At 35.7% G+C, this 14,275-nt stretch overlaps 1 protein-coding gene across 1 annotated transcript in view; it reads right to left on the reverse strand.

Annotated features, from left to right (window-relative positions):
* The window catches only part of LTN1 (listerin E3 ubiquitin protein ligase 1), a 27,894-nt gene extending 14,851 nt beyond the window's left edge, over window positions 1-13,043 (reverse strand). Inside the window, exons 1-12 of the mRNA XM_010001809.1 lie at window positions 12,846-13,043; window positions 12,419-12,517; window positions 11,047-11,277; window positions 10,207-10,259; window positions 9,592-9,772; window positions 8,752-8,925; window positions 7,240-7,430; window positions 5,835-5,979; window positions 4,671-5,456; window positions 4,119-4,160; window positions 2,910-3,102; window positions 1,355-1,594 (exon numbers count right to left, since the gene is read on the reverse strand). Of these exons, the coding sequence (XP_010000111.1) occupies window positions 1,355-1,594; window positions 2,910-3,102; window positions 4,119-4,160; window positions 4,671-5,456; window positions 5,835-5,979; window positions 7,240-7,430; window positions 8,752-8,925; window positions 9,592-9,772; window positions 10,207-10,259; window positions 11,047-11,277; window positions 12,419-12,517; window positions 12,846-12,893 (2,383 nt within the window). The 5' untranslated portion in view covers window positions 12,894-13,043. The remainder of the gene's footprint in view (window positions 1-1,354; window positions 1,595-2,909; window positions 3,103-4,118; window positions 4,161-4,670; window positions 5,457-5,834; window positions 5,980-7,239; window positions 7,431-8,751; window positions 8,926-9,591; window positions 9,773-10,206; window positions 10,260-11,046; window positions 11,278-12,418; window positions 12,518-12,845) is intronic.
* Between the last annotated feature and the right edge of the window lie 1,232 nt (window positions 13,044-14,275).

The raw sequence follows: 14,275 nt of genomic DNA on the forward strand, positions 1-14,275 counted from the left end.
CCACCACAAAGAGGTAAACTCAAATCACAAACTACAGCATACGAATGGGGGATTGGAGCATCCCTCTTTTGAGGAAAGGTTGAGAGAGCTGGGACTCTTCAGCTCTGAGAAGGCTGAGGGGAGACCTTATCAATGCCTACAAGTATCTAAAGGGTGAGTGCAAGGAGGATGCAGCCAGACTGTTTGCAGTACTTCCCAGTGACAGAATGAGGGGCAAAAGGCACAAGCTGGAACATAGGAAGTTCCATTTAAATATGAGGAAAAATTTCTTTATGGTGAGGGTGACAGAGCACTGGGACAGGCTGCCCTGTTGTGGTGTCCCCTTCTCTGGAGATATTCAAGACACACCTGGATGCAGTCCTGAGTAATGGGCTCTAGAGTATCCTGCTTTAGCAGGGGAGTTTTACTAGATGGTCTCTAGAGGCAGCTCTCAACTCTGACAATTCTGTGATACAGCAATAATGACATGTCTAAAGGTCCTAGAGCAGGAAAATAATTATCTTTTCTATGTGTTTACACGAAATAACTACCAAGAGCAAATATACAGGCTTCTTGTCATAGAGCAATTTTAAATTAATTCTGACAGACAGGTAATACTTTTTTTGAGAATAAGAGTAACGTTCCTGTTGCCTACTAAACCATGTTCATACGGTCTTCAAAACCACAGACTTTTTAAAAACACTGAGTGTTCACAACATTAGTATTCATTTGCAAAGCATCAGTTGTTTTCAGGCTAGTGTCATCCTGTTTCACTTCTACAACATCACTGCAACATTGACTCCTATTTATGTATGCCAGTAAATGCATATACCAATGTTTCACTCTCAAATTCTGCATTCAAAGAAATACATATTAAGATATCAGTCTGAAACTGTGATGCTGGTGGAGACAGGAATAGCTCACAATTTGTCAGAACAACCTGACCAATACAAACAGTTTCAGAATAAATGTATGCATCCTTACTGCAGTGATTGCACATTTTTTCATAGAATCCTCACACTGCAGAATGAATAGCCAAAAAAACCCTCATTCTGTGTACTTGGGAGACCTTAAATAACTGATGTAACACTCAGAAAATGCAGAGTATCACAGCATCAAAGATAGCCAAAGCACAGGGACACTAACATTAAATAGTTTAAAATCCTTGTAAAGATGTACAGGACTTGACATTTAGTAATAATTACTGGAATTGTAAATTAAAGCACAAATGCTTGCATAAGCTACAGATGCAAGTGCTCAGAGCCTGTGAACTTAATATTCTATTATATACCTGAATTTGTTTCATGAAAAAGAAGAATTTAGATGTAATGATCATCAACAAAAAAGTTTAGTTTAAGTTCTTTTTCCAAATTACCTGTTAAGTGCATAACATCCTGCCTCTGAGCACACAACTGGAAGACTGTAAGTAGCAAGTCTTCTGAGGACGGCATCAGTAAGCACCCTTTAACAGAGCTGAAAAAGCTTGAAGCTACATCACAGATGAAAGATACTGATGGTTCAGTATTTCCAGCTTCAGAAAGATCCTTAGCTTTAGACAGGGCTTCTTGAAGCTTATCAATAATCCTTTCTACAAAAGTTTCACCAATCAAAGATTCTATTGGGGAGAGGAAATACACAGCACACTTGATTACTTGAGAAACAGGATAATTCAAAGGTATCACATTAAGATGTACTGATTTGTTTTTTATTTACTAATTTTATTTACTAATTTTGAATGTAAAATAAATTGCAAAGTAGTTTCAGTCCAACATATAGCTAAGCTGTCTTTCTTATTCCACAGACATCTAGAATCACCTAGCCAAGGTTTCACACTGTCAAGTATCCTTTCTCTAAACCAGCTGAAGCAGCTTATACAAAAGGTATATAAAATAGAGCAAGTGCAGAGTGATCCTTTCCCTTTTATGCATTCTTACCTACTCACAATTAATTGAGTCGGAGATTACACCTGGACCACTGCACCTAATGCACCTGATCAGATCCATCTTCCATGAATATGCTTAGTCCCTTTCTCACTGTATCGAATAAGGCTAATCTCCTTTTTCCTCAAACTCCATAGCATCCTGTAGCACTGAATTCCTTTAATTCTGAACTGTATGAAGAATTACATATTTTTCTTTCCTAAAGCCCACTATCTAAAACTCTGTAAGCAAGCTCTGGCTCTTCCATTTAAAGAAACAATTAAAAAGGTCTTCCCATTTGCGTTTTCCATCCAAATTATGGTTTTATAGCTCTCCACCCCAACACCATCCCCAATCACTTTCATTGCAAGCTGAAAAAATGTTACTGTGCTTTATTGTCTCTACAAGCAGAGGTCACTGCATTTGCCCAACCATCCCTGCCATCTTTCCTTGGGCATATACTAACTCTGTCATACATCTTTTCAAACATATTTAAATGAAGAAGAATATTGCAGTGACCAAAACTGAGGCAGTTTTCAAGATATATGCACACCAATGATATAATAATTTTCATTTGTCCTCTGCTCTTTTCACAGCAGAATTTAATAAACTGTGTTGCTTTTTTATTGCTAAGCACCAACCTATCCCTGGCAGGGAGGCACCACAATGACTGAAGATGGCTTTTCTGAGTTTTAACAACTCAGAGCCTACTATTGAGTAGATACAGTTACAAGTGTGTTCTTTTCGCGTACACTTTGATATTTATTTGTTTACAATTGCAATGTCACTGCTTCAAGTTAGTGTTTATGAAACTAAACTGGACATGGTTAATCAGTTCAGGTAAAGAATAAAACAAACTTAAAAGAAAACAAAAAAAAAACAACAAACCCAGAAGAATGCCTAGATGTTACAAATTAAGTATTCTGGAAGATCTCAAATTCCTTTTAACTTTCTACAAAGCATAAGAGCAGTATTTACACATCACAAACTCCAAGGAATAAATATGCTTACCATTTTTAACGTGTTGTGACAACACTAAACTCAGGAGGGTCCACCTTTCTGAAGAAGGTGATTCTGTTGAGGCTGTTACAGGTTTTAAACCCAGGTGACACAGATCATCTGCCAGCATTACAAGTCTTTCTCCAAGTGTATCTCCCTTCAGCCAGGCAGAAACTAAGGAAAATTTTGTTGTGTTTGAGCACGCCTGAATCACAAGAAAATAATTAGAATAAACTTGAGGGTATTAACTTTATTACTAACTAAGCATAAGACTGATATGACAAACCCGCACACACAGAATGGGAATCATATCATCTGTCATAAACAGTAAGTCCTTAGGTGTTTACATCTGCAACAATCCCCCTACGTATCTTTTTGGTCAGAAACAGCACCTTATGGCTAGGTCAGAGCTCTGTTTTAGAGTGAAACAAACCACCTTCTGAAAGCTCTTCTTTTTCCTTTTCTCCAACTATAGAGCTCAAGGAATGCCTGTATTTCAGCTAGAAAGATAACTTTTGTATGACCAGGTTGGCTGACAAAAAACCCATAAAATCTATTTATGGCATCTGAATTTCTCTAAATAAATAAATAAATTAGAAGGTCACAAATCAGAAAAACCTTATTTTGGTGATAAGCCTTTTTAAGTTACAAAAGCATAAAAACTGAGTATTCCTAAAATACACAGTATCTGTGAGAAACTGTATTATAGTCAACACACTGGATTGTAAATAAAATTTCTTGTCCAAAAATTTGTAATACACTTCACATTTCACTCCAGGCAATCACTTAAATGTCAGTCTCTCAATATCCCATGCAAAAAAAATAGTATACTATCTTTTCCTTGTAAGCACAACATAAGGGTAATGATAGAAATCATTTAAATTATTGGCATCCAACTCCATTTTCTCTACCTTAGAAGGGATGACCAGAAACAAATTAGGAATTCCCTGGCTCAAAGACTAAACAGACCAAAAATAAAAGGGACAAAGATGCTTGTGGTTTTAAATGATTGTGTCATTTCTAAGAACTGTCCCCATATTTAAATGCAGATAAAATGAACAAAAAATCTGAAAATATTACTACAAGATCTTCAAACTATGGAAATTATCACTACTTAAATACATTATAAAAAAGTAATTCAAAGCCATGCAGATCTCAATGCTAACATCAGGGAAATATTCAAAACTATGCAAAACATGAACAAAACATTTTAAGTAGTACCTTTTGAATTATCTGGAGAAAAATAATCCATTTCAGATCCATCTGAAAACAAAACAAAAAAAATTCCACAATATTTAACAAATTCTTTGCTGAATAGGAAGCATTTAATACCATTTTCACTGTCTGTTCTACAATGTTGTTTTCTACAGGGTAAAGCAGAAACTGTTATGTTTCAGTAACAGTTATTATTTGTACTATTTTTGGCTTCTGAGTCTTCCTCTACCACACAGATCAATAAAGGACTATATTTAGGAGAAAGGCCACCAATGACTAGTATAAAAGCACACTGTATAGAGAAGCAAGAACTAAAGCTAAATTTTCATGTTACTTTTATAAAAATTTATGTCCCTTTATATGGTATAAGTTAAACCTTTCACTCAAGCACTGTCATGGCAACCTTTCCTAAATCTACCTTCCTTGCACTGATCTTGTCCAAATTCCTGTTGAATATCTTCCATTCCACAGCACCAAAATAAAATTATTAACCAACCAACACACACAAGAAGAGCAGTCACTTTGATAAAAACTAATAACAAAATGTACAAGTGATACCTTTGTTAAATCATCAAGAATTACTTTCCTTTCATCATTACTGTTGCAACAATTGAGCACGCTGTACAAAATATCGACCAGAAAGTGAGTGTCCTTCCTCCAGTCTTCTTTCAGCCAAGTTACTAAATTCATATACAGAAATCGTACAGATGGACTTTCATAATGAGCTTTAACTTCGTTTTGGGATTCAGCTTCAGCACAGATGGCTTCACTTCCCTGTTCTAAAAGTACTTGGAAAACTCTGTTTGAAGAAAAAGAGTTTAGCAGGGCAGCGAGAAATTTCAAATGCTGTTCTGACTTCCGTTCATTGACATAAACGATACTCAGTTCAGCCAGGTTGCAGACTAAATTCTCTAAATGTTCTTTCCTTCGAAGTGAACTATGCTGCAAGTCAGCCTGTATTTCAGAGTCACTATTTCTCATTTCCACGAGCTTTCCATTCTCAGAGTTTATTTCAGATTCTTCTTCATCCGTAAATCTGATTTTTAGAGATTTTCTGTTCATTGGTTTTGTAGCACTCTTTGGATTCTGAAGAATTTCTAGCATTCCAGATATGGCAAACAATGACTTCTCATCAGCATCCAATGTATCAACATGAAGTACACACATTTTTAAAAGATGGTCCCAAAAATTTGACAACAATTTCTGGAAAACTTCATCTGTGCCATCATCATTGGAGAGTTCTGCTTTAGCTTCCCAGGAGCTCAGTGTTTCTGCCATTTGGTAAAATAATGGTCCATTTTGTAACTTAGGCTCCTTAAGTACAGCATCAGTAAGAGGAATCAGCTACCAAGACAAAAAATTATTTTAGAACACTGATCCAACTAGATGATCCTATTATTCTTTATAATATCAAGAAATTCCATAATTTTGAAAAGCATACCAGAAGCAATTCCAAAAACATCAGAATTACTCATGTTTGAACACTTAATAAAAATACACAAGGTGGGATGCTTCTTTTTTTTAAAAAAAAAACAAACTGCACAGTAAGAGGGATTATTTTAGAGGAAGGAAAAAGTTTACTAAATTTAATAACATTACTTTTTTCATAAAATCTAGTGAAACTTTCAACAGAGAAATAAATCCTCAGAGAAATGTAAGATTTTCTTTAACTTTCAATTACTAAATGTACACACAACAATATTAAGTATTTCTAATAAATACCTGGTCATTTATAAGCATTTGATGAATTTGTCTCTGGTCATCATCTTCTATTTTCTGTAGTATGGCAAAGCGCAGACATTCCATGAATGCAGTTATAATTGCTGAACTTTCCAAAGGGCTGGCAATTGCTCGCTCAGTTGACAACCTATTGAAAGGTAGCAGCAGAGGAAAGGCATGTTCAGTCACCTGTGCTTCTGAGAAACCCAGAATGTAGTTAATTAATGTAAACTTGGTTATGATGTTTCTCTCCACACAACACCCACCTAAGAACCACAGAATCACTAATAGGAGTCAAATCAAAACAAATTCAAGAAGACATTTTAAAAGTCAGAACAATAAATCCAGGCTTTTAATAACTTTTCAATCTAGTTTTAACATAAATAAAAAATATTTATGTAAAAAGGAAACACTTCCAGTGAAGTACTGTTTCAGCTGCTTATCAAAACTGCTTTACAATTTTCTACACACCCCACAGACATTTACAAGCTGTCATTTTCCATCATTATAGAAAAAAATAAAAAAGCTAAAAAAATAATCCACTAAAAGACAGTTTCACCATTGCCAGTTTGAGTCTGAACAGCAATGATTTGTTTGCTTTTTTAGTGAAAATTAGACCACATGAATTACAGTACAAATATGACAGCTATTCCACTGCTTGTAATAAAATCCTATATATTTTTGAAAATGAGCCCATAAGTCTCTTCTCCGAGAGCTCTGATAATGGCCATGACAACATCAGTTGAAAACTGGTTGTTGCTTAAATAAGTTACATTTTAGTCTTTCATAAAGTAACATATATGCTTTTGAATACACAATGCACATGCACCTATTTAAATTAGATTTGATAGAAAGCTTGCTTTGATGTATTTTAAAGGCAAAACATCAGAGCAGTTTCACTCCTTTAAAAACAGTACCATTAAAATTTTAATTCCTGCATGTAGAAAATTTCACTAACAGAATGCTAATCCCAAGTAATCTCTGTAATAATTATACACTGGCTAGAATAGCCTGATATCTTCAAAGGCACTCTTCATTTTAAATTAATTTCCTATTTTAAAACTTTCCATAGAATACAAAGCTTTGACTAGGAAAGACAAGAATGCTTTAAGTAATGGAGAGGTAAAAAAATGAAAAAGAAGGCTGAAGGTTACAAAGACAAGGATAACACAAAGAACTGACTCTAATTTTGGATATTTAGAAGTATTTGTAAAAGATTATTTTCAAATTCCATAGTCTTTTCTTCATAGTCAAGCCAGTCTTTTCTCAAATAAGGAATGAATGTATATTTAAATATCCTCAAGCCAAATGACATATTATCTTTAAATGCTTAAATAAGATTAGTTGTCCTATTCTCAAAAGTAAAAGAGACTGATTTCAAATAAATACATGAATTTGTGGTTCATACCCTTGGATCATAGAGCTGAAAAAAGTTCTGAAATACTCCAGCTTTGGTTCTACAATGCCAGGAGGTACCTTGCTAATAAATGGCAAGAGATTTGGGTATATAATGGTAGCTAGTCCTCGTCCACCTTCTCGAAGCACTGTCCACAGCTTTGGTAGAACTCCCTTTTTGGCATTTACATGACTCCAACAGTCCTACAGAAAGAAATACATTTACAGCAAATTAAATGAGAATGAGAGGAAATGGCCTCCAGTGGTACCAGGGCAGCTTTAGATTGGATATTAGGAAGAATTTCTTCACTGAAAAGGTTGTCAGGCTGCCCACAGAAGTGGTCAAGTCACCATCCCTGGAGTTATTTAAAAGACATGTAGATGTGGTACTTAGGGACACAGTTTAGTGGCAGACTTGGCAGTGCAAAGTTAACTATTGGACTTGGTATCTTAAAGATCTTTTCCAACCAAAACAATTCTGGGATTTTATGTTGCAGTGGAAGACCTCCCAAGATAGTTCAATATACTTCCCTATGTTGTAGCTGAAACAAGTAATTGTAAATTTAAATTCACTTGCCATTATTTTTAAAAATCACTTTCTCCCTATTTCAGCTTGTGAATTGAAGAAGTAAACATGAAAAAACTGTTTCTGTATTGTTTAAAATCAATGAATCTTCCTTGTCAGCAAATTGCAATTAAAGACTTGTCTTTAGTAATGCTTTAAGGATGCTTCATAAAAATCATTATTATAACAGGTCCTGCATTTAATTCTGATTTTTTAGTATTAAGAATAAGCAGTGATTTCAAAATCCTAACTTTAGAAGCACAATGAAGTTCAAAACTCCCCTTAAAAATCTTCTGATGGTTACGAAATACCTTGGCACACCCACAGCCCAAAGTTTTTTGTCATCTGATCTCATTTCTCATTGTTTCAAATACCTCTATGTATAGCAAATGGAAGAAAGGTATTTATTTTTTTTCATTAATTGTTACAGTTCATACTACCATTTACAAAAGAGATCTGCAGCATTAAATCCTCAAAGCATCCCAGTCTTTGGCAACTCCACTCATCCTACTAATAAATTCAAAGCTGGTACTACACTTAAAATTTTTTAAAAATCAGTAATTATGGAACCAAGCGTTAGAAGGGAAAAATTAGAAGGGGAAAAAAACAAACAAAAATGCACTGTAGTTTTTGTAACATTCTTTGGAAAAAAAAAAAAAAAAAAAGGTTTTCAGTATATTTGCTTATATTAGTAACTATTTCTAATCAGAGGTATTCAGCTTAACTTAATTAAACATATAAAACAACCCTGATTTTCAGACATGCTGGATACAACATACTTGAAAGTTACACTGAGACCTTAAGGAGGAAGAAGGAGCAAGTAGCATTGAAAAGTTCATGTTACTAAATATAAATAAAACCCAGTAAAGCTGTTCTTCCTAATTCTACACACAGAACAATGGCACTTGGTGGAAAGTTAAATATGAGTAAAATATCTGCCCCTTAGGTTTCCCATATTACCTCAATAGTGGCAATAGCATAAAGTACAGCTTCCCAAAGAGCAGGACACACCACTGCATCACTGTCATCAATGCTGAGAAGAACAGCAGGACAAGCTCTTGGTGCTTCAGCTTTCACCAGCTCAGGCAAGTACCGGCAAAAAGCAGAAGCCACCTCAAAGAAAGCTGAGCGAACCTGCCATATAAGCCACAGCAAAACAAAATTTCAGTCAAAAGACAACACTCAGACACTACATGCAGTTTATAACATTCCTTTTCAAGTCACTGTAACTTATAACATGCACTCTCCATATTATATCACATCAGAAAAGGATTCAAGATTATTTAAAATTAAGAAAAATTACTACTTTATAAGCTTAGCTAATATTTTTAATTAAATTGTTTAGTGATAAACCTCTTTTGAAAAATTTGATTTTAATATACTTCTCAAAAGGCATGTTTTCCCAAAAGCATCTTAAAAATTTTTAACAAAATAACGCCAGATCAAACTCATCACTATGTACTTTCAGAGACCAATAAAGTGGCTTAAAAAAACAAAAATGCAAAAGCACTGAGAACACATGCAGTCAGCTGACACAGCTTATACCTTTTACTTTAATTTGAAATTACATCATATTGCCAAGAAATAGATGTTGTTGACACAGAAGTAACTAGTGTATTTGGCAAATTTTAAAGCAATATTGTCTATTTAAGGCCTAGACATGTGAAGGCTGTTAAAAACACAATTCAGCGAAGTACAAAGTTCATTCCTGCAGGATACAAGTAATTAACTCTTGCTTACGTTCAGGGTATTTCCTTTAACTAAAACCAATCAAAATAGAGAAGAAATTCAAAAAATCACCTGTGGTATGCTGTGTTTGCCATATTTCCAAAATTTGTTTTGGGACAGAAGTGACATTAACTTTTCTTCCAACGAATGCATCTCTTTCTTTGGCAACATGCTAAGCAACTTTTTTAAAGCTAACAAGGAGCAGGTCAGAATCCGGAAATATTTGGCTTCCCTTTCTTCCTCTGGTACAGTTCTCAGAAAGCAAAACAAAACAAAAAAATTAAATCGAACTATAAATAAATCAGCAGGCTTCTCAAGCTCTTCTAAACTGTCTCCAGGTTTTCTGTGTTCTTCTTTTGATTTCAGATGCAAGCAATGTAAATATGTAAACTTTCCATACGGTCTAATGATATCAAATGACATTATAATGTGTTAAGAGTTTCCAGTCATCTGATCTTCCAGCTGTGCTACTCGTAAAAATGCTACTCCTAAAACAGCTGAAACAAGAACTAGACAACTGATAACACTTTCAAAACTATTTATACTTTAGTCCCAAAGAAAGTTGCTGGGATCTGGACTCAAATAACTACTCTCTCTTGAAACAAATCTAAATCCACTGCCTCCAGGGACAAAGAACCTAATAGAGACCAAGACTTAAACCATATACATTAAAGCAAAGTAACATACTGGGGGTCACTGAGTGTATCAGGTGTTTCTTTCAGAAGATGATCGTGAAGTACCTAGAGGGAAAGACAAACATACATCACATCAGAATTTAGTATTTCGTGTGAGTAATATAGTCTACACATTATTCAGAAACAGCTCTACAATAAACCTTCACAAGCTCTAGGTCAAGTCCTTTAAACACACTTCAGACACGCTAGCAAACAAGAATATAACTTAATTGACTTCTGCTGAACATAGTAACTGTGGCAGTGCTTGGTTCTGCTTGGCAGAACCAAGACTTCGTAACACTTTCTAAGTTGCAGTCCTATGACAACAGGCTTCTGGCAAAAAAGAAGCCAAATTCAGAAAAACCAGAATGGTTAAGTTTGCATATGATGGGCCAGCAATGCAAACTTTCACCTTTTTAAATTCAGTCAGTTCAGTTTCCTGAATGCTCAGAAGATCATTAACCTTGGCCAGAATGGAAGCTTGTAGAGGCTCTCTGAAACACTGCTCAGCATTCCCTAATTGCTACTGCAGCTGAACTGCTCTGACATCATTATTCCACCTGTCAGCAACACTATGGAATGACCAAGCATCATTACATAGACACGTATGCACGAAAATTCACTTCATAGTCATTCCTCTGCTTCCAGTCATTCTAACCACAAGTCAGAAAAACAGAGGACGTATCTTTGTCACAGTCTTCTCTTCACATTAGTGGGAGCAAAGTTTCAGGTGAGAAAGAAATTAAACCATGAAGAATAGATGGGGGCAGGTAGAATTGAATTTTAAACTTGTAACAGAATTTGATATATACTCACCACAAAGCCTTAAAGAAATACTTAAGTATAAACTCACATTAAGAATTTCATCTTTACAGAATGCTAAGGCTTCAGGTTGTTTGCTTGAAGGAAAAGCTTTTTCAAAAGCTACTTTTGCAGCAGAAGCAGCAGGGGAGTAAGTGTCACATTGAGCAATCAGCCAGTATCCCATGATAGTCTTTAAGGAAGGAGCTAAGTGTTTCTTGACTTTAAGAATCAATTGCTCAAAAGACTGTTGAGTTGCTTCTCGAACACGACGATCATGATCCTGTTAAAAGGAAAAAAAAAAAAGAGAGAGAGAGAAAGGGTTATTGCTTTTAGAAATCTATTTTTGATGCCAGGTACTTTACAGTAGACATGATAACAAAAAAAGCTGTCTCTCTGTTCAGCTATTTTCACAATGAATTGGGCTATAGGGATTTGAACAGCAACATGGTATCCCTAGACAAAGAGAGCCCTAACTTAGCATCTTATTCCCAATGCGTTGTACATTCAAAATTTTAACCTTCTCCTCATGCTCCTAACTACAGTTTCTATTCCCACTTCATATAAACATTTAACAGAAAGACAAGAGAAACAGGAAGCCCTGAAGACATTTTTTGGATTAAAACGACCATAAGCCTACACAACGGGTGCACCATTATTTCAGTATGAATTTGTAACATCATGACTTCCTCTGCTCTTGGCTCCTGAAAGAAACAATAGGAATTGCTCTAAGAGATGAGAATAAGATTATTTTTGTCCAATATCACTTTTCCAACAGCAGCCAGCCCAGACAATTTGAAGAAGTATTAAATACATCAGAAAATTATGGAATATGTGGCTACATAGAGTCTTCTCATGTTTGGGTTTTTTTGTTAATTTTGTTGTTGTTGGGCTGGGTTTTTTTGTGAGTTGCACATTTGGGGTTTTTTTTAATTAAGTCTGCTCAGATATTAGTCCTAGATAAAAATATGTAATAATATTATTAATTATATAATAATAAAATAATATAATAAATTTTATATAATGCTATAAGTTTGTATAATGTTATTACACATTTACATATATACTTTACACAGTTCTCATTACCATTTATGATTATTTTAACTGTACAGTACATTCTCTTCAGCCATTCTGGGATCTACACAGAAGCATTTTTCGTAAGAAATATCTTCTCATCTTTTTAACCTAAAGGTGTAACAAACAGCTATCTCGATCCAGCAAGTACAGTTCAGGCATAAACAGTTCAAGATGCCACCCACTGTCAACACTGAAACCTCTCCACAATTAGAACATTACTTTTCATGTTTTTTTCCCAGAAAAAGTCAGTAACTTCAACAAAATTAAATATATCAATGAAGACTGCCTTAGAGGTTTTCAAAGAAAGCATGCAAAGAAGTTTTTCTTTTTGATACATAAATACTTACTAGTGAGATTTTACAATAAATTCTTGGCCAGTAAGGAAGAACTCCTTTAACAACTTCCCCTTCTCTTTCCTTGCACATTGCTCCAAATTCCTGCATAGCCTAAAAACAAGACATCAAGAGCATGATTTAAAAACTCAGATAAATTCTGTAATCTACCAGCTTCTACCAAACATGCCAACTCTTTTTTATAAAATCAATTCGTTTATTTCAATTGAGCATCTATAGAGTTAATTTTATGAATGCTCCATCAGCATTGTATGATGGAACTTTTTATAAGTCTTCCAAGATTTGTTACAGATTACAGTTCTAGAAAATCTACCCATATTAAATTAGTATTAGCTACTTTGATGTATTCCCCTCCCACCCTCAAGAAAAAGTTATTGTTTTCCAATAAAAAAATATTAAGAGGGAGAAAGGATACACCCACTTTTAATTTTGTTGTGACATCTCTTTTAGAAAGTTTTCGCAAGACCATCCGAAAATCAGCATCCACAAGGCTGTCTATTTCCTCTGCTCCTTGAACTGCAGGAACATATCCTAGATCACTCTGAGATGTTCCAAAGCCAATAAACCCAGGCACTGTTCCACGCTCTTTGGCGAGCAGTTCTGCAGCTCGGCCACTGCTAGAAGGCTGACAAAAATACAGGGACAGAAGTCAGCTATCTATTTCAGTCATTTTACATTATTTTGTACACATCATGCATCGGAAACAATGAACTTGTTTATTTGTATAATTAACCTTCTATTTAAAACAAAGTCTCAGAAAAAATGGACCCCGATGCTTTAAATATACAAGTTTGACCTAGAAAATTATTATTCTTTCTAGAATCAGCATTCCCTTCTCTCATAGTGATTTTAAGCCATGAATACTTATGGAAAAGTATACTGCTTTTATACATATACAAAAAAGCATAACAGAAATGTCCTTATCTAAATGAACAGTATTATTAAGAAACAATTTAATCTCCTTCCCTACTTCCATTTTTACTAGTTCTTCTCATGTTATTGCATATGGACCAATACAGCTCCCAAGGAATGCTTCTTCATGTCATTAGGAAAATACGAACACATATGAAAGGATGTTACCTGCAACAAAGGTGCCAAGAAGGATTAAGAGGAAGGGAGCAAAAAGGTACATATGTAACACAGTATAATACAATCCAGCTAGTCTGCCCCAGTTAAGCCAACACCTTGCTCACCACTTTTATGGCTCATGTTTATGTCAGCCACCCTTTTATTAAGACTGTCTCAAAAACAACCAGTGGTTTAATGTTCTCTGTGATACCTTAGTCCAAATATATTTTATTTCCTAGTGACAGTTGAACTTTTGAGTTTGTTGGTAGTTGTTGGTTTTTTTAAATATTGACAACTTGCTGAAGCACATCATACTTTTTCTGATTTTCTGGAGGTACACCATCCACGTTTTACCTGGCTACTCATCTCCACACTAAGTAATTTTTTTTCTGCACGTAAAACCTCAACTACAAGAACATGCTCCTTCGTACTTCCCGGTGCTCTCTGAATACATGAGAGGGAGAGGATTTGTAGACATTGCATAACCCGAACACGTCGCTTCACCCCCAGCTCTCCGTGCCTCAGCCGGTGCCACAGATGACGGATGTCACGGCGCTCCAGGCCCGACGGAGGCACCACCACGACATGTGCGCTCCGGGGCTCTCCACAGAAAACACACACCGGCACTAAACCGGCTTTGCAGCTACGCTCCCCTGCCCTGGGAGCCGCGTACCGAGGCCACAGGAAGGTGCGGTCCCACGGCCACAACGCGCGGGCTCAGCCCAAGAGTCGCCCCCGGCGTTCGGAGGCGGCCCCGACCCCAGCTGCTGCGGCCCGGCCCGA

The sequence above is a fragment of the Chaetura pelagica genome, unplaced genomic scaffold, assembly GCF_000747805.2.
Source record: "Chaetura pelagica isolate M959 unplaced genomic scaffold, ChaPel_1.0 scaffold637, whole genome shotgun sequence".
Lineage (NCBI taxonomy): Eukaryota > Metazoa > Chordata > Aves > Apodiformes > Apodidae > Chaetura > Chaetura pelagica.